The 19136-nt window shown below is 45.5% G+C and overlaps 2 protein-coding genes across 5 annotated transcripts; both read left to right on the top strand.

Annotated features, from left to right (window-relative positions):
• Positions 1 to 8888: 8888 nt before the first annotated feature.
• Positions 8889 to 14463, top strand: LOC109870711 (protein ABHD13). The gene is made up of 2 exons (XM_020461322.2): positions 8889 to 9119; positions 10241 to 14463. Exon 2 carries the CDS (start codon positions 10282 to 10284, stop codon positions 11341 to 11343), a length of 1062 nt encoding a protein of 353 aa, XP_020316911.1. The 5' UTR covers positions 8889 to 9119; positions 10241 to 10281; the 3' UTR covers positions 11344 to 14463.
• Positions 14464 to 14610: 147 nt separating this feature from the next.
• tnfsf13b (TNF superfamily member 13b) lies at positions 14611 to 18626 on the top strand. Of its 4 annotated transcripts, none has more exons than XR_004205631.1 (8): positions 14611 to 14970; positions 15362 to 15642; positions 16472 to 16595; positions 17129 to 17185; positions 17335 to 17459; positions 17606 to 17756; positions 17850 to 18034; positions 18158 to 18626. XR_004205631.1 is itself a non-coding variant. In XM_020461324.2 (7 exons), the coding sequence occupies exons 2-7, from the start codon at positions 15412 to 15414 to the stop codon at positions 17960 to 17962; spliced, it is 801 nt and encodes a 266-aa protein (XP_020316913.1). In that variant the 5' UTR covers positions 14611 to 14970; positions 15362 to 15411; the 3' UTR covers positions 17963 to 18626. The 4 variants fall into 4 exon arrangements, 2 of the variants coding, with proteins under 2 accessions (XP_020316913.1, XP_020316912.1); XR_002252206.2 differs by having other exon boundaries at positions 15359 to 15642; XM_020461324.2 differs by having other exon boundaries at positions 17850 to 18626.
• The last annotated feature ends 510 nt before the right edge of the window (positions 18627 to 19136 follow it).

The following is a 19136-nucleotide window of genomic DNA, read 5'->3' as shown; positions in this document are numbered from 1 at the left end:
TGTGGCGGGCCGGGCGCAGGAGGTCGCCAGGTGCATGGTGTTTCCTCAGACACATTGGTGCGGCTGGCTTCCCAGGTTGGATGCGCGCTGTGTTAAGAAGCCCTGTGGCTTGGTTGGGTTGTGTTTTGTTGTGTAACTACTAACAATTGGATACCATGAAATTGGGGAGAAAAGGGGGTAAAATTCAACAAAAAAAAAACAAAAAAAAAGATTATTAGATTTGCAGTTAGATTTGGGTATGTCATTTCAGGCGAAAATTTTAAAAAGGTCAGATCCTTAGGAGGGTAAGCCAAAACCCACAAAGAAAAGACAACAGGCTTGTCCTATATATTTGTGTAGTCTTAAATTATTACTTGGAATAATGATAGCAAAATCTCCCTCTGACGAAACGACGTGCTAGTGATGAAGCTATCTGTTCCTGCTAGCTAGAAACAGGTATAGTTGTTTTAGCTAGCTAGTTATTTTTCGATGGTTGCTACGTTATTTTACAGTTTGCATTAACTGTATCACGTTTCTATAAGTACATAGATTACAAATATTGAAAAAAGACTACCTGATAGCAGTTTCTTGGATAAAAATCTCTCTCAAGCTGTCACTAGCTGTGTTTATGTACCTTAGGTACGTACAGAGAATGTGAGCGGCAGAGGTGATCAGCAGAGATGGTAGCTGAATAGTACACAAGTGTCATGTCTGCCCCCGCTCCCCCTCTCTGGAGCTTGAGGTCGCCAGGCTGCTCATCATTACGCACACCTGTCACCATCGTTACATGCACCCGCGCTTCATCGGACTCACCTGGACTCCATCACGTCATTGATTGCCTCCCCTAAATCTGTCACTTCCTCAGTTTCATTCCCGTGTCTGCATTGATATTGTTTTGTTTCTCTTATCCAGACGGTGTTCTTGTTTCGTTTAATTTATATTTATTATTAAATCCTCACCCTGTACTTGCATCCCGTTTCCCAGCGTCTGTGGTTACGGAACCGTTACATAATCAAGACACCGCAGTTGGAATAAAAACATTTTTTTGGGTGACGTCGGGTCCGGGTGCCGCTGCTGAAACAACCGTGGTTGCCTCAACTGACTCGAGAAGCTCACAAGCCTCAGTTGGCTCGCCAGGCTCCCAAGCCATGCCTCAGCTGGCTTGTCGGGCTCCCGCACCTCAGCCGGCTCGTCGGGCTCCCACACCTCACTCCAGCTCGTCGGGCTCCCACGCCTCAGCCAGCTCGTTGAGCTCTCTTGCCTCAGCCGGCCTGTCAGGCTTGACCAGGTAGGGGGTATGTACTGTCACGTCTGCTCCCGCTCTCTCTTTCTTGCGCTCAAGGTCGCCAGGCTGCTCATCATTACGTACACCTGTCACCATCATTACGCGCACCCACGCTTCATCAGACTCGCCTGGACTCCATCACGTCATTGATTGCCTCTCCTAAATCTGTCACTTCCTCAGTTTCATTCCCTTGTCTTTATTGGTGTTGTTTTGTTTCTCTTGTCCAGATACTGTTCTTGTTAAGTTTCATGTCTATTTATTATTAAATCCTCACCCTGTACTTGCTTCCCGATTCCCAGCATCTGTGGTTATGGAACCGTTACAACGAGTTTGATTGATTTACTTTTTAGTGCTTTGCAGCGTTTGACTGTCCAGATAGTGAACATAAAAGTAAGTACTTTTTTTTAAATAGCAAGAATTGACATTGTCAACAAAAATTAATGTGTTCAGAAAAAAATAACATGTAAAAAACAGCTCCTCGCTCACCAGAGACCGATCATCTCGAAAACTAAAGCAGATACGATTCTCTGGCCCACCGCCTACCTGTTGTGACGCATTTTCAGCACTGAGCTATTACCACATTAGCCATCACCATAGTTACAATCAGGTGCAGTTACAGTAACACAGAGAGGATTGAGTTAGACGGAGAGGATGATGATGGTGCTGTGTATGGATCACACAGAGAGTGTGGTGTACTGCGACTTAGACTTTCTATGTTATTCTTCAGATGACTTTAAAGGTTCGGTTTGAGGCGTCCCTTTTATCTACCTTGAGGTCACCCATGCCTCCCCCATCTCTCCTTCCCCCATCCTCGGGTTAAGGGAATGATATGCATTCATCTGCTCGTGTGGGTGAGGCGGGCGAGAGAGAGAGCTGGATGCTGGGATGCTCATTTGCAAGGGAAATGTAGCCTTTATTAGTTAATGTCTGCCTCTTCGCCACAGGAGGCCCTCTAATTGCCGCCTGAGACATGCAGCAATTTCCACCCAATTTATTCCTGGCAGGCATGATGTGGAGCAGCCTAGTGGGCCCAGATAGGACCAGCTATTACTCTTAGCTATTAGGCCCTCACTGTACTGGACACACTGGCGTTAGCCCTCAGTGATTGGCGTTGAGAACAAAGACATCAGAGCAGAGTTGAGCAGCAGCTTCTGTTAATTATGAATCTGGAGAAAATGGAGGATGCACTTTACCGCTCTGATGTCTCTGTCAGGTGAGGTCTGTGTCATCCACAGGTTGTCTCACACACACATACTGGGCCAGGGGCTAGGTGTGGGCAGTAGTGGATGAAATGTCTAACTGAGTTGTTGCTATAGCTGTACTCTCTGACTCACTGCCATGCTCGTCTCCAAGGTGACCACTTGTGTACTGTACTATAGTCACAGACTTCAAATCTGTCACCTTGAGTATCACAACCAATGGCTGGGCAGTATCACATCAATAACACAATATTCAACATATAGTCATCTATACAAATAAGCAACAGCAATCAAGACCAATACCATAACATTTAAGCTGAAATTGTGTGACATGTGTGACAAAAATGGATAGAGGGGATGCTAAGCACATTCCATGACTTGAAAAAGAAATAGAGAGTACTTCTTTGCTTTAAATATTTTTCACTCACTTCATTCAAGAGGCTGACATTTTATCTCATTCATTGCGTCCTACTGTATGGTCCAAGCACTCCTCTGAGTGACGTGAGGTGAATGACAAGCGTGTCTCTTGGTGTGATGCTATCATATCCCCAGCCAGCCCGTCCCAGTGCCTCTGTGTTATATTAACTGTTATTGAGCAGGGGGCCGCCGGCTGTTTAGACTGCTGCCACATCTAAAGTAATTGAGTCGTGGGATTGGGGAAAGTGCCCAGAAGAGTGTGTGTGTGTGTGTTTGTGTGTGTGTGTGTGCGTGCATGCGTACGTACGTATAATAGCTGTTTTGAGTGGCATGACTAAGGTAATTGAGTCGTAGGTAGATAAAGTGAACTTGCCAGCTGTCAATCTCTTATATACTGCACCCAACACAATGTCAGTATCCTATAACCCAAGACAAACATGTGTGTGTTGTGCATTTATGCGCGTGAGCGTGCATGCATGCATGCAAATGCATGCGTGTGTGTGCAAGCCTGCACATACTTCTGTGGGATTGGGTGTGTCCTCAAATGCATTTATGTTGTATTGTTGGCTTATTCATGCTAATTACTTTTCTTTGCCTAACAGTAGGGGCTGTCTTGAATATATGCTTGGTGAAGATATGCTTGGATCCAGCTGTACTCTACTCTTGATGCCAAGAGTAGAGTACAGCTGGCAATCTTGATGCCAATCGGGCAGAAATACACAGCAAGCAGCTAAGCTCTTTCCACGAGTCCATTTCAGTAAACAATCTAGACATGAGACTGTCTTTCAGTCCTGTGGATAAAGGACTTCCAATAGGGTAATGTCGACATGAACAGATACACCTTTTCCAGGAAGTTAATGTTGCTGTGAACACTGATCTTTGACCCTCTAGCTGTCATCCTGGAGTGACAGCTCCGGACCTCTGGTGACCCCACCTCCTAGACACAGCTGGGGCCTATAGAGTTGAACGACAGCAGGGAATCTTGTTGACAGGGGTGATTGTCTGTCTCTCTATGATTGACTTCTATGACTATATGGTATCATGCTCTTCACACACCTCAGTATCAAAAATGTCACTTGTTACTGAACATGTACTTTGATGCACATATTTAATGTACATGTTTTATTCATTTACTCAATACTATACCTTAAATCTCTCTCTTTCTATCTCACATTCTATTCAATTTGTCTTACAAGATCCAGAGAAAACCGACTCTCCTTCTCAAGGATTCTGTTGTGAGTTAACATCTGTGAATCAGATAATCGGATAAATCAAGTTGAAGGACTGCGGAGCAGAGTGGTCAAGAGCTGTGTCTCAGTCTCTACACATCATCTGTCTGTCTGTCTGTCTGTCTGTCTGTCTGTCTGTCTGTCTGTCTGTCTGTCTGTCTGTCTGTCTGTCTGTCTGTCTGTCTGTCTGTCTGTCTGTCTGTCTGTCTGTCTGTCTGTCTGTCTGTCTGTCTGTCTGTCTGTCTGTGTGTGTCTGTTCCTTCCTAGCAAGGTCCTCCTTGTTAGTGACATTAAACACACCAGAACCCTGTGTGTTTTTTTTGGGGGGGGGAACAAAATGCTGAATGGTTGTTTTATTGTAAGTCCTGCTTTTATTGTTACATACATTCAACTGTAGAACGATAGCCTATTTATGTGTTTGGTTTATTGAGCTCTCTGTGGCTAACCTAAACCTCTGTATCAAAGCAGCAGAGTCACTCTTGCTAGTGTTCTTGTTGATCATGTCACGCCCTGACCTTAGTTCCTTTTTACGTCTCTATTTTGGTTTGGTCGGGCGTGAGTTGGGGTGGGCATTCTATGTTGTTTTTCTATGTTTTCTATGTGTTTGGCCTGGTATGGTTCCCAATCAGAGGCAGCTGTCCTTCGTTGTCTCTGATTGAGAACCATACTTATGTAGCCTGTTCCCACCTGGTGTTTGTGGGTAGTTGTTTCCTGTTTTGTGTTGTGTCCCCTTTCAGGACTGTTTTGATTTTCGTTGTTTCACTTGGTTATTTTGTATTTCGTGTTCAGTTATATTACATTAAAATGGACACTTACCACGCTGCGTTTTGGTCTGATCTTTCCTGTTCATCCGATGAAGATGAAGATCGTTACAGAACTACCCACCACCAACGGACCAAGCAGCGTGGTAAGGAGGAGCAGAGGGTTCGGGACTCCTGGACTTGGGAGGAGATACTAGACGGTAAGGGACTCTGGAGTCAGGCTGGGGAATATCGCCGCCTGGATGCTGAACTGGAGGCGGCGAAAGGGGAGAGGCGGCGATACGAGGTAAGGCAGCGCAGCACGAGAGGCAGCGATATGAGGTAAGGCAGCGCAGCACGAGAGGCAGCGATATGAGGTAAGGCAGCGCAGCACGAGAGGCAGCGATATGAGGTAAGGCAGCGCAGCACGAGAGGCAGCGATATGAGGTAAGGCAGCACAGCACGAGAGGTAGCGATATGAGGTAAGGCAGCGCAGCACGAGAGGCAGCGATATGAGGTAAGGCAGCGCAGCACGAGAGGCAGCGATATGAGGTAAGGCAGCGCAGTACAAGAGGCAGCGATATGAGGTAAGGCAGCGCAGCACGAGAGGCAGCGATATGAGGTAAGGCAGCACAGCACGAGAGGTAGCGATATGAGGTAAGGCAGCGCAGCACGAGAGGCAGCTATATGAGGTAAGGCAGCGCAACACGAGAGGCAGCGATATGAGGTAAGGCAGCGCAGCACGAGAGGTAGCGATATGAGGTAAGGCAGCGCAGCACGAGAGGCAGCTATATGAGGTAAGGCAGGGCAACACGAGAGGCAGCGATATGAGGTAAGGCAGCGCAGCACGAGAGGCAGCGATATGAGGTAAGGCAGCGCAGCACGAGAGGCGGCGATATGAGGTAAGGCAGCGCAGCGCGAGAGGCAGCCCCCAATTTTTTGGGGGGGGCCACACGGGGAGATTGGCAGAGTCAGGCGATAGACCTGAGCCAACTCCCCGTGCTTTCCGGAAGCAGCGTAGTACTGGTCAGGCACCGTGTTATGCTGTGATGCGCACGGTGTCGCCAGTGCGCGCTCATAGCCCGGAGCTCTATAGGCCAGCCCCCCGCAAGTGCCATGCGAGAGTAGGCATCCAGCCAGGGCGGCTTGTGCCAGCCCAGCGTGTTTGGTCACCGGTGCTCCGTTTCGGCCCAGGGGGCTGCGCCAGCTCTGCGTACCGTGTCTCCGGGGCGCTGGGAGGGTGCTCTTCGTTCTATGCCTGCGTGCTGGGTGAAAGCATTGAGCCTAATGGAGAGGTGCGAGTGGTAAGCACCAGATCTCCAGTGCTCCCCCACAGCCCGGTTCGACCTGTGCCTGCACTCTGGAGGGGCCGGGCTAAAGTGGCCATTCAGCCTGAAAGAGTGGTGCCATGGCGGCGCACAACAGCTCCAGTGCTCCCCCACAGCCCGGTTTATCCAGTGCCTCCTCTACGCACCAGGCTTCCTGTAGGTCTCCCCAGCCTGCTGGGCCCTGTGGCAGCCCCACGCACCAGGCTGTCTCTGTGTCTTCTCCTTCCAGTCCGGACCCTCCAGAGTCTTCCTCCTGTCCATCCGGAGCCGCCAGAGCCGCCCGTCAGTCTGGAGCCGCCAGAGTCTCCCGCGCGTCAGTCCGGAGCCGCCAGAGTCTCCCGCCTGTCCGGCGCCGCCAGAGTCTCCCGCCTGTCCTGGGCCACCAGAGTCTCCCGCCTGTCTGGGGTGGGCCTAAGTGGGCCAAGACTAAGGGGGAGTGGGGTCCACGTCCCGCGCCAGAGACGCAACCGCGGATAGATGCCCTCCCCTATGGGTTTAGGTTTTGTGGCCGGAATCCGCACCTTTGGGGGGGGGGGTACTTTCATGCCCTGACCTTAGTTCCTTTTTATGTCTCTATTTTGGTTTGGTCGGGGTGTGAGTTGGGGTGGGCATTCTATGTTTTTTTCTATGTTTTCTATGTGTTTGGCCTGGTATGGTCTGATGAAGATCAGCAGAATGTGGGGTGAGATGTGTATGCTGTGGAGATGCAGTTTATTCTTCCGTAGCTCTGTCTTTCATTACATAGTCACTGGGGTGGGAGTTGAGAGATGGAGCAATTGATGTCAGCAATAAACAACACTGTGCTGTTTCTCATCCATCACCATATTTTTTTATAATTATGTTGGATAGAAATTGATACCCTGTGTATGACACCGCTGATTGTGTACTCAAATTCGTGCTGACATAACCATGTAGTTGCATGTTTGTTTTTGTTTGTACAGTATATGTCGTTAGATACACACACACACACCACGACCCTATTGAATTTCCTCAGTGTCACTGTTTTTGTGGTGGATTGAGAATTAAGTGGTCATAATGTACAGTACCATTGTCATTGACCTGTTGATAAACAAATGATAGTCTGACTAACGCTCAAACCAGATGGGATGGCGAATCGCTGCAGAATGCTGTGGTTGCCATGCTGGTTAAGTGTGCCTTGAATTCTAAATAAATCACAGACAGTGTCACCAGCAAAGCACCCCAACACCATCACACCTCTTCCTCCATGCTTCACAATGGGATCCACACATGCGGAGATCATCCATTCACCTGCTCTGCGTCTCACAAAGACACTGCAGTTGGAACCAAAAATCTCATATTTGGACTCATCATACCAAAGGACAGATTTCCACCAGTCTAGGTAACAATCTGTCATTCTGCCCCTCAACAATGCAGTTAACCCACTGTTCCTTGGCCGTCATTGTAAATAAGAAATTCTTCTTAAACTGACTTGCCTGGTTAAATAAAGGTTGAATATTTATTTTCATAAAAAATGTCCATTGCTTGTGTTTCTTGGCCCAAGCAAGTCTCTTCTTCTTATTGGTGTCCTTTAGTAGGGGTTTCTTTGCAGTAATTCGACCATGCAGTCTCCTCTGAACAGTTGACGTTGAGACGTGTCTGTTACTTGAACTCTGTGAAGCATTTATTTGGGTAGCAATCTGACATGCAGTTAACTCTAATGAACGTATCCTCTGCAGCAGAAGTAAGTATGGGACTTCCTTTCCTGTGGCGGTCCTCATGAGAGCCAGTTTCATCATAGCACTTGATGGTTTTTGTGAATGCACTTGAAGAAACATTCAAAGTTCTTGAGATTTTCCACCTAATAATGGACTATCATTATTCTTTGCTTATTTGAGCTGTTCTTGTCATAATATGGACTTGGTCTTTTACCAAATAGGGCTATATTCTGTATACTACTCCTACTTTGTCACAACACAACTCAAATGTTTTAAGAAGGAGAGAAATTCCACAAATTAACTTTTGACAAGGCACACATTTTAATTGAAATGCATTCAAGGTGACTACCTCGTGAAGCTGATTGAGAGAATGTCAAGCGTGTACAAAGCTGTTGTCAAGGCAAAGGCCGTCTACTTTGAAGAATCTCAAATATAAAATATATTTTAAATTGTTTAACACTTTTTTGGTTACTACATGATTCTATATGTGTTATTTCATCGTTTTGATGTCTTCACTATTTTTCTACAATGTAGAAAATAGTACAAATAAAGAAAAACCCTGCAATGAGTAGGTGTGTTCAAACTTTTGACTGTATCCTGTCCTATCATGAGATATTCCGACAACGTTTTAGTGCTGACACATTCTGTTTAAAATATTTTCAACTTCCACGGGGGTCCCATGATTATGCTTTATCACCATCAGTCACTAGCTATTTTAATAGTTTCTCAACCTTGCAGTTGATAGCACTACTGATTTTGTACAATGTTTTATGAAAAGAATAACTGAACAGAGGTTTTCACTTACTTTGCCATAATTTTGAGGTTTTGCATTTTTCTAAATACATGTCTGCTCATTTGTTCTTCTTATGCCTGTTACAATGGACCATGGATTACTGTGAGACGCTCCAGTTTTGCATCACTCAGTGGGCCTTGGCCAGCAAAAGCCACATTCACACATTACCATCTAGTGGAGACCAGTGGAACTACATCTGTTTTTTTGCAAGTTTAAGTTAATGTGGAACCTTGTTCTTTGTTTGCCACGTTCTACACGGAATTTATCAAAGTGACATGAGTGAAGAAACACTATACAGGAAGTAGCTAGCTACATAACTGCATTGGGTTGTCTGCCGGGTTGTTTATTTATAGCCGCTCATATCTGAATGTACATTTTGTGTGAGCTTCTGGACCGAATGACATTGACTGCGTTTACTGTGCAATTTGTTTACCTCGCTGCATGCAGTTGAATCGAAAAATTATGAGAGAGAGGTAAGTGTGTAGCTCGCTAGCTATACGTGCCAAATTGTTGCTAGGTTGTTAGCCAACAACAAGGTGGCTAATTAGGTGGCTAGCTAACTGGCATTTTCCACTGTGAATTGCAAATCGTAGTTTACACAGAGATGAGCTGCATGCTTGCTTGCTAGCCAAAGTAATGTAGCATTTCGGTGCATACACATTTGCAAACTTGTCAACTTGGTGACTTTTACATAGTTAATGTTAGCTAGCTAACGCGTTAGCTAATGTTTCTGCATGCACTGCCTGGTTACCACTAGCCGCCCCTTTTCAAGTTAACTTACAGTGTAGTAAATACTTAACTAAATGTTCAAATAGTCTTTGTTGTTGACAACTACATGTCATGAATTGTTTATATTGACAACTTGTCTGTCAATGATGATGTTGACAAGGCTGCATTCCTTATTTGATCCATTTGGCATTTTGGCATGTCATGCCTCGAGTGTTTTCAGCTCTAAAACACCATCTCTTATGTGACATGGAGGGAATTTATCAGCAGATCTGTGTTCTATTACAATTATTTATTCAGATGTGCATTAGAACCAACCATACCATATTGTGTATGGTGAAAGACCTGTCTCATATTTGCCAACCAATTCACAGTGGTGCTGATTCGCAGTAGCAACCAGGTTTTGTGTAACTGAGGCGCGTTTGGTTCTAATCCGGTTAATGGCCTGGCAGATTAAGGCCAAACATTGGAATGATGCGGGGAAAGTACTCTCTGCTCTCATATAGTCCAATGTTAATGACCCAAGGGCGAAAAGCCGTCAGCCTAATTCTCCAGTTTAACCTCCACTGAGACTGGCATTGTTCCAAAGACACGCATGCTTTAACATTGAGGCCAGGCAGCATATCGGCTGATTGATAGTGTCATTTTTTGTGTGTGTTTGGGTCCACTGGTGTCTCTCATCTCTAAGGTTTACATTATTTATTTAACGACCTTGTTACCACCTGTGGTAGGCTGACTGAGCTGTAAATTGTGAGAGGTGAAGAACCTCAAGTGGTGTCGTCTAGTGCAGTGCATGAGTCACGGCTTTCACTTTCTTCTCCCCCACTCCCCTTCCCCCCAATCCACTGCCTCCTCTCTCTCTGCACAGGGTGTGTGTGGTGGTGTGATCCTGTGTGTCTTCTCTGTGCCATGGAGAAGCCGTGGAGGCTGTGGGGCTCGGTGGAGCGCTGTGCCCTGGCCTTGGCCTCCTGGTCCTGGGGTGCCTGTCGCATCTCCCTCCTGGCCCTTATCCTCACCTTCCACCTCTATGGAGGCTTCTTCCTCCTGGCTCTCATCCTGGCCTCGGTGGCTGGCATCCTTTACAAGTTCCAGGATGTGCTGCTCTACTTCCCCGACCAGCCCTCCTCCTCCCGTCTGTACGTGCCCATGCCCACAGGCATCCCCCATGAGAACGTCTACATCCACACAAAGGACGGCGTGCGCCTCAATCTTATCTTGCTCCGCTACACTGGTGGAGATAGCCTGGGCAACCCTGGGGTCGCCCCCGGCAATGCATCTAACCCCTGTTCCATGGCCCCACCCACCATTCTCTATTTCCACGGCAATGCGGGCAACATCGGGCACCGGGTGCCCAACGCGCTCCTGATGCTGGTGAACCTGAAGGCCAACGTGGTGCTGGTGGACTACCGGGGGTATGGGAAGAGCGAAGGTGAGCCCAGTGAGGATGGCCTGTACCTGGACGCCCAGGCCACGCTGGACTACGTGATGACCCGGCCCGACCTAGACAAGACCAAGGTGATGCTGTTCGGCCGCTCTCTGGGGGGGGCGGTGGCAGTACGCCTGGCCTCGGCCAACCCTCACCGCGTGGCGGCCATCGTGGTGGAGAACACCTTCCTCAGCATCCCCCACATGGCCGCCACACTCTTCTCCTTCTTGCCCATGAGGCTGCTGCCCTTATTGTGCTACCGGAACCAGTTCTTGTCCTACAGACAGGTGGCGCTGTGCCGGATGCCCTCGCTGTTCGTGTCAGGCCTGTCAGACCAGCTCATCCCACCCGTCATGATGAAGCAGCTGTACGAGCTGTCGCCGGCGCGGACTAAACGGCTGGCCATCTTCCCAGAGGGCACGCACAACGACACGTGGCAGTGCCAGGGCTACTTCGCCGCTCTCGAGCAGTTTGTCAAGGACCTGATGAAGAGCCATGCCCACGAGGAGAGAGTCCAGTCCACCGCCAGCGTCACCATCATCTAGTCTAGTGGGGAGGGAGGAAGACTGTCTGGTCTAGAGAAAACCCTGCATTCCATACTCCCTGTACAGTTGTGTAGATCGGAAATGATTGAATAATTCTAATAAGCAAAATGGAAAAGCTAGGGCAAGGTGCAGCCAACCACTACCATATTGCTTATACCTGTCCAGTTCTTTATGATCTACTTTAAGTACCTATGGTGGGCTATGGGTTGTTCCTGGACCAGGTCATGGAGTTAGTGTGATGGTAGGATACAGGAGAGTGGGTATTACTCCTCCATTTGAATGAACAGGAGTAACTAAACTTGGCTCAACTACTAGGGTCAGGTTAGAGAGAATGTACATTTCTATGTTTTTTGGGAGGTTTGGTTTTTATTATCTTATTCTGTTGGTGTAATTGTACCAGATCAAACAATTGGGGAGTATATTTGGAGGGGGACAGTGTTTTTGATGTGGGGGGATGATTAACATGGAAATGCTTTTGTGTTTGAACTATGAATGCATGGGTGAATATGTACTTGTTATGGCCTTCTTTGAATGGCTTACACACACACACCATACACACAACCATGTTCATACTGTCAGACACAACACAATCACAGGTTTTTACAAAGAACATAACAGAATTTCAGTAAATCAATAAAAATGTTTGATTAGCGTAATAGCATTTCAGTAACTCAATAAGAAATGTTTGACAAATATGATAGCTTTTCACGAATTCAATAAAAGTCTTGCCTGTTGTAATGACGTAAGACCCAAGATCTTGGCTTTTTTTATTATATAATCTATGCTGTTTTAAAGTTAAATGTCTGAGGATCTTAAAGGCTTCATAATATAAAATCATGTTCATATCAGTCGATAGATTACCATGTGGGCTGTACCATATTGGTTCTCTGTAGACTGTGTGGCACATTGAAAAGCTGCATGTTTCACTACCAAACTATTTTTGTTAGAAATCCCTTGATTATATTCCTTTTTTGCAAAGGTCCCGTTCTTATGTTCTCTGACAATAAATATAAACTCCGATGTGGCCGGAACTGTTTGTCAACTCTTTGCATAGTTTACCCATGACCCTTTATCTTGGTCGGCCACACCAGGGCTTTCAGTTGGATGTGAACTTCAGGTCATGACGTGAGCTGTGTCTGTCTGTATAATACACATCTATCTGCAATGTTCTGCACACTATTAAAAATCGAAGTGCACTCTCCCAAATACCATGGCCTGAAAAACCACCTGGCTCTACTTTATACTTCCTGTGAGCCAGGTACACACAGGCTCTGGTTAGATAGTGTGGGTGTGTACTGATTGAATTCTGATCCCTGTGTTATTGCCTTGAGACTTGAGTGGGACTAAGTTGTATTATTATTTGTGTTAATCTATTCTCAACGTAATTGTTCCTTCAAGTAGGCTAGTGTCTCATCTCACCCTATGGCTCTTGTGGAGAAATGTCTTTATCCTCTTGGAGTGCTTTTCACAAGCTAATTAACCTTTCCTGCATGTCTCCCAGGGACTGAAGGTGAGCTAGACCAGTGTTTCCCAACTGTGGTCCTTGAGTACCCCCAACAGTACACATTTGTGTTGTAGCCTTGGAAAACACTGCTCATTGAGGGCTTGTTGACAAGTTGATTCAGGTGTGCTTGTGAGCTAGACAAAAATAAACTCTTACTGTGCTGGGTCCTGTTCATTAGGCACCAAACAAAAGGAAACGTAATGAAACATGTCCAAAAAGAAACGCTAATGTTTAGTTGTCCGTTGTAAAATGTTTTGCTACGGTGTGCTCTAATGAATATGACCCTGCTCTCAGTCTCAGTGTAGCATGCTGCAGTGCAGTTTTACAGTATTGAAGCCATTCTGACACAACAAACAGACACTCAGCATCAGCAGACATGTTGGCTCTAGAGTCTAACTTCAGACTAAACTCTCCATCACAGTGAGATGAAACTGTCTCAGTGTTGGTGACGTTTCTGGTTTCAACTGTTTTAACTTTTATATAGGGCACTTATTTTACAATATATAGGCAATTACCTACTGAATGTGCAGTCAGTGTGGATGTGAGTTGACCAGTGTGCTTTACATGAAGAGAAACTCTGTACAGTGTGAGATCCCCAGCATTATATAGCGTTATGTGGGACGTTTTGTAACCCAACAAGGGGTGCATGCTTTGTCTGCAGTGGTTGGCTTGTGTGTGTATGATGGACAAGCACTTTACTGAGTCTGTGTTGATGCATTTGTGTTTATAGACCTTATAGTACCAGTCTACCCTCTCTGAGAGTATACTGCCAAAATATTTCAATGGCAGGAACTGACTGGCTTGCTGCCATATCAAAGTGTGTGTGAGTGGAGTGTGTTGCTGTGCTGTCACAATCAGACCCTGTCAGTTACACACACCGCTACCTGTAGACAATGACCTGGCAATGTGCCATAAACAGTGGGAGTCAATACCCATTTAGTTTAAATTACTCTAAGATAACTTGGACATAGTTCGACATTCTAAGTGCAATGCAATTTCTGAATTGACTGGAATTGGCCCAGACTCCCACCAAAGTTGTTGATCGAGTTGATAGGTGTGGGACTTTTTTTCAAAAACTTTGCTGATAGAATCTTTGGCCCTGCCTGATTACCAACCACCGATGAGGTCCCATTGTGAAATCATTTCAAATCGAACTGAATGTTTTGTCTCAAAGCAATTGCTATTCTACATGTTCGCACTGGCATTGTGTAAAATAGCCTTTGTACAGTTATCTGATTATTAATGCTTCTCAGAAAGGTGTGGAAGCTGACAATATGCAGGAGAGAAGGATGCATGGGTATTATTGATGTACTGAAGTGTTCATATGTTGACATACTGATATGTTGAAGCACTAAATGCATGATGATGGTGATGAATGTTCACTCTTCTCTGAACCGGAGGCTTATGGGTATTGTAGTTGAGCGCTCTGTACCTTTTCATTAACTGAATTTGTAATGTTCATCCATTCAGTTTAGGAAAACAACCATTGCACTCATTTCCCTACTCTAGTGTTGATGTTTTTTTATATTCATTCTTCTTTTCTAAATACACAATCTCACTTTCTATTCTCTGTCCAGTAACATGCAATAACTGAATAAACCCAAGATTCTGCTAAACTGTCTGTGTAATGTTTAGACAAATGTTTTTGTCTGTCAAATGTCTGGTTCCACATTCCCTGAAAGAAGTTGGCTGCAAATACTTTTTGGAAATGCAGTTTAGTTTTGCTATGCATGTTTTTAAGAAGCAAGGGTGACTTCTGCACTTCCTTTTTTACTGAGCCATCTAAGAGTCACCCTTTCCTCTTCCACGCCACATTGTGTGTTTTGACACGTTTTAAAGCTTGGCATATCAACTGTGACTTTAATCTGGATCAGATGTCTCACCCCTGCTGTGCCCTTTCAGACTAATGTGGATGGAGCAAGCAGAGTTTGTCGTTTAAAGTGGGGAGGATGGACGGCGCGTAGACTGGTAAAAAGTGAGGGCGAGTGGTTTGTCTGGGCCGTCATCAGAGCAGGAAGTTCTGAGTGTGGTTGATCAAGCGGAACAGAGGAGTGAAGCTGCTGTTCTACCCTTCCTTATACAACATTACAGTACAGGGTGCAGACACTGAGACAGGAGAGAAGGTAAGACCGGAGAGAGAGTAACATTAACTAAAGGCTAAAGATCCAGCATTACTAACCCAAGAGGAGACCCCCAAACCCCCTCCCTCCTTTTGTTTTTACATTGCTGCTACTCACTGTTTATCTATGCGTAGTCACTTTACAAATTACCTCGACTAACCTGTACCCCCGCACATTGACACGGTAGTGGGTACCCCCTGTATATAGCCTCGTTATTGTTAGGTAATTTTCTAGTTACTTTTTTAAATTCGATTTTATACTTTAGTTTATTTAGTAAATATTTTTTCACTCTATTTCTTCAACTGGTTAAGGGCTTGTAAGTAATTATTTCACGTAAGGTCTACATCTGTTATATTTGGCACATGTGATAAATAAATGTGATTTGATTCAGAAGGCAGGTCATGCAGCCTGTTTGACTACAGAGGAGGCTGTCTGGGCCCTGTGATGGCATCTGCAGGTCCAAATCCCGAGGGTGGTAGACCTGCTTCCAGGCAGGAGTCTGGGGGTCGGAGGCTGTCCTGGCTGGTCCTGCTGCTGACTCTGGCAGCGGTCACCTCCTCGTCTCTCTCTGCTCTGTCTCTGTACCACCTGCTGGCCCTTAGGGCCGAAGTTGAGGAGCTCCGGTCAGAGGTCTTCCGCAGGAGAGAGGAGCAACAAGAGGCTAGGCATGGAGAGGTAAGACGTTTACACGTTCATATCTGATGCTGTGGTCTGTAATATACATAATATACAGTTGAAGTCGGAGGTTTACATACACTTAGGTTGGAGTCTTTAACTAGTTTTTCAACCATTCCACAAATTTATTTTTTAACAAACTATAGTTTTGTCAAGTCGGTTAGGACATCTACTTTGTTCATGACACAAGTCATTTTTCCAACAATTGTTTACAGACAGATTATTTCACTTATAATTCACTGTAATAAATCAGCCAAGACCTCAAACACACCTGACTCCAATAATCAACTAATCATGATCTTCAGTTAAAAATGCAATTTGTTTAAATCAAGTGTGTTTGCTGGGGATGAGGAGAGTGTGACATCAATCAGGCCCCCGAGGACTGGAATTGCCCTGGCCTGGGTGTTGTGGATGATTACAAGCATCTACCTCTGGTTCCAAATGTTGCATGTTCGAATCCAGTGCTAGAGAGTTGTTTTTGATCATTTTGTTTTAAGCTTATCCCAAACCTTAACCCTAATCATTCAGAGTTCATGCTAACTGTAAGAATTCTGAGTTAATGCCTAAACTTAACCTTGGAACGATACAGAGAAGTATCCGAACATTTAGAATTTGACTTTTGAGAAACATGGATAAATGTCTTCTGACATGAGACTGTGAGAGCTTGTTGCAATTTGAGAAGGGAGTTCCACCCTCACTGCTTTTTCTTGTTTATGTCACAGGCCGATAGCTCTGCAGTTAATCGAACTCCCTCATTGTAAGACATGTCACTCATTATCAGAGAACCCGGGTTACGAAAGTAACTTTCAGTTTCTGATGCATTACCCAGACACTGCAGCAGATGAGCAGCAAGGCCAGAAGAAGCAGCACAGACCATCCACACCCCCCTGACCCCCAGCCTGGGCTGTCTTTCGTCAGGAAGAGGAGTGTGGGCACAGGAACTGAGAACTCAGGCAAGACTAACAATGCTATTCAGTGGGACTGTTTGTGTCTTTTTGACATGTTAAAGTGGGTCATATAGCAAGTTAGAAAAAAGGAAAACATGCACATCAAACTTCTCTGCTGCAGGACAGAAGAACGTATCAAAGAAAAAGTGTAATGTCCGCAACTCTGGTATGATCCCATGGTGGTTTAACCTGACGCAGATTCACCTCGAAGCAAAACATTGTCTTATTGTGCGTTTGATTAAATCACCATGGGAGCATACTAGAGTTGTGGACATTACTTTTCTCTCATATAACACTTTGTTGGTGTCAATGCTGTGCTATTTTTAGCTCATATTCTGTGAAACGGGTCTGTTGATTTTAACATTTGAACCCTGAACTGAGTTATTTCTGGCAAGCTGCAAAGTTTCATGTTTATAATCTTGCGCACTCTCTCGCTCACTCTCCTCTCCCCTCTCTCTGACTAGAAATAACTAATCTTGTACATGGTGAGGTTATTGAATCAATGCCAAAACTGTTCCTCTGTCCTCCCCTTCCGCTAGTGTCTCAGCCTTGTCTACAGATGCTGGCAGATAGCAACAGGAAAACATTCCAGAAAGGTACTGAACCTGGAAATGCAGTCAGACACTTTTTTTATTTTTTTTACAAGAAATACTTAAGTTGATTGAAGGATGTACAGTCTGAGGCTAGGTAGCTCAGCATGTTTAGATTGACTGATGCATGGTGTGTGTGTTCTGGTGTTGTGCAGAGTTTGCGCTGGAGCCTTACACAGGGATCCCCTGGCAGGCGGGGCTTAGAAGAGGCTCCGCCCTGGAGGCAGAGAGCGACAGCATCCTGGTCAGAGAGGAGGGATACTACTTTGTCTACAGTCAGGTGAGAGCCAGTCTCCTTCAGGTGGAAAATAGGTGTATCACATAGACCGCTCACAAGTCCTAACACTCCCCCTATCCAAGTGTACTTCAATAGTGTTCACAATGGCTCAAAAACCCAACAGTAACTATCACCCCTCCCCCATACAGGTGTACTACATGGATACGACCTTTGCCATGGGTCATGTGGTGATCAGGAAGAAGAGGAACGTGGTGGGAGATGAAGCTCAGCATGTCACATTGTTCCGCTGTATCCAGAACATGAACCCTATCTACCCATACAACACCTGTTACACAGGGGGTGAGTCTGTCTTTGTGGGTGCGTGCACATTTGTGTGTGTGCATGCGTGTGTTTGTGTGCTGTTTCTGAGTGTGTTAACTGTGTTCTCTATAGGTATAGTGAAGCTGGAGGTCGGGGACAGTGTGGAGCTGTTGATCCCTCGCTCTACAGCCAAAGTTTCTCTGGATGGAGACTCCACTTTCCTGGGCGCTGTCAGACTGGCCTGACCCTGACCAGGGGAGTTGGACTGGGGGGGACTAGGAGATACAATTGCCATCATGTGGAAATGGACACTGCTGGTACTAGAAGTTTTGATCTGGTAGATACTGGTGGTGGTGTACAATAATGATTTTAAATGAACTATGGCTTCTGGGTCTGATAGCTACATTATCTATTCTACTATGATGCCATCTGCTTTACAGAGTGACTGAGGGACGGACGGACAGACTCAGAATCATGGCCTATTACTGGAGAGCCTGGCTGATGATGCCATTGATGATGATGATGATGACAGCAGTGTCAGCCTCTGTCACTGTGTGTGATCTGAAATGTTTGATGCTTATACTGGCAAGGGTCTCACCATTCACTCATAAACTTCTTAAATGTTATGATCATATACAATACACACAGTCAAGACACAGCCCCAGCCATGACTACACAGCCCCAGTCATGACTACACTTTGATGCCTTGATGATCATTTTGACCACCTGCATACTAGTAAAATAGACCCTGTTGTGTTTCATGGTGTTGTATCCTGTCTATGACAATGTTATTGAATGGTGCAGAGTGAGTTGTCATCATTCTACCAGAAGGGAGCAGCAGCACTCAATTCATTGGTTTCCCAAGCAGCACCTGACCATGTATTACAATAAATGCAGTTAATCACTATGGCTGGTGGTAATGATAGCGATATTATCCCATCCTGAGAGGGAGTTTGTTGTACACCTTGTGACCACCAGAGGGAAACCTTCCCACAGGAAACATCACTGTAGCACAGTACAGAACTGGTGCTTCTATGGTGATTCTCCCTCAGATTCAGTGTTTAATAGTCACATGTACAGGGTTGCAGTTGTGATTATCTTGGGCTTCAAGCTCCAACATGCAGGACTAAGTGAAATAAAATAACTAAAATTGTAATTAAAAAAACTAGAAATAGCACTATATTATAGAGCTCCCGAGAGGCACCGCGGTCAAGGCACTGCATCTCAATGCAAGAGGCGTCACTACAGTCCCTGGTTCAAATCCAGGCTGTATCACATCCGTCTGTGATTGGGAGTCGCATAGGGCGGCGCACTATTGGCCCAGTGTCGTCCGGGGTAGGCAGTCATTGTAAATAAGAATTTGTTCTGACTTGCTTAGTTAAATAAATAAATAAATATATATATATATACATATTAACT

This window comes from Oncorhynchus kisutch, linkage group LG26, assembly GCF_002021735.2.
Source record: "Oncorhynchus kisutch isolate 150728-3 linkage group LG26, Okis_V2, whole genome shotgun sequence".
Taxonomy (NCBI): domain Eukaryota; kingdom Metazoa; phylum Chordata; class Actinopteri; order Salmoniformes; family Salmonidae; genus Oncorhynchus; species Oncorhynchus kisutch.
Note: the sequence above shows the minus strand (reverse complement) of the source record. Positions and strands in the feature narration are given on the sequence as shown.

What these genes read in the sequence shown, in the direction of transcription:
- LOC109870711 (XM_020461322.2), top strand. Translation starts at nt 10,282, where the DNA reads ATGGAGAAGCCGTGGAGGCTGTGGGGCTCGGTGGAGCGCTGTGCCCTG.
- tnfsf13b (XM_020461324.2), top strand. Translation starts at nt 15,412, where the DNA reads ATGGCATCTGCAGGTCCAAATCCCGAGGGTGGTAGACCTGCTTCCAGG. An exon ending in CACAGGAACTGAGAACTCAG is followed by an intron (nt 16,596 to 17,128) that starts GCAAGACTAACA and finishes CCCTTCCGCTAG; the next exon opens with TGTCTCAGCCTTGTCTACAG. An exon ending in CAACACCTGTTACACAGGGG is followed by an intron (nt 17,757 to 17,849) that starts GTGAGTCTGTCT and finishes TGTTCTCTATAG; the next exon opens with GTATAGTGAAGCTGGAGGTC.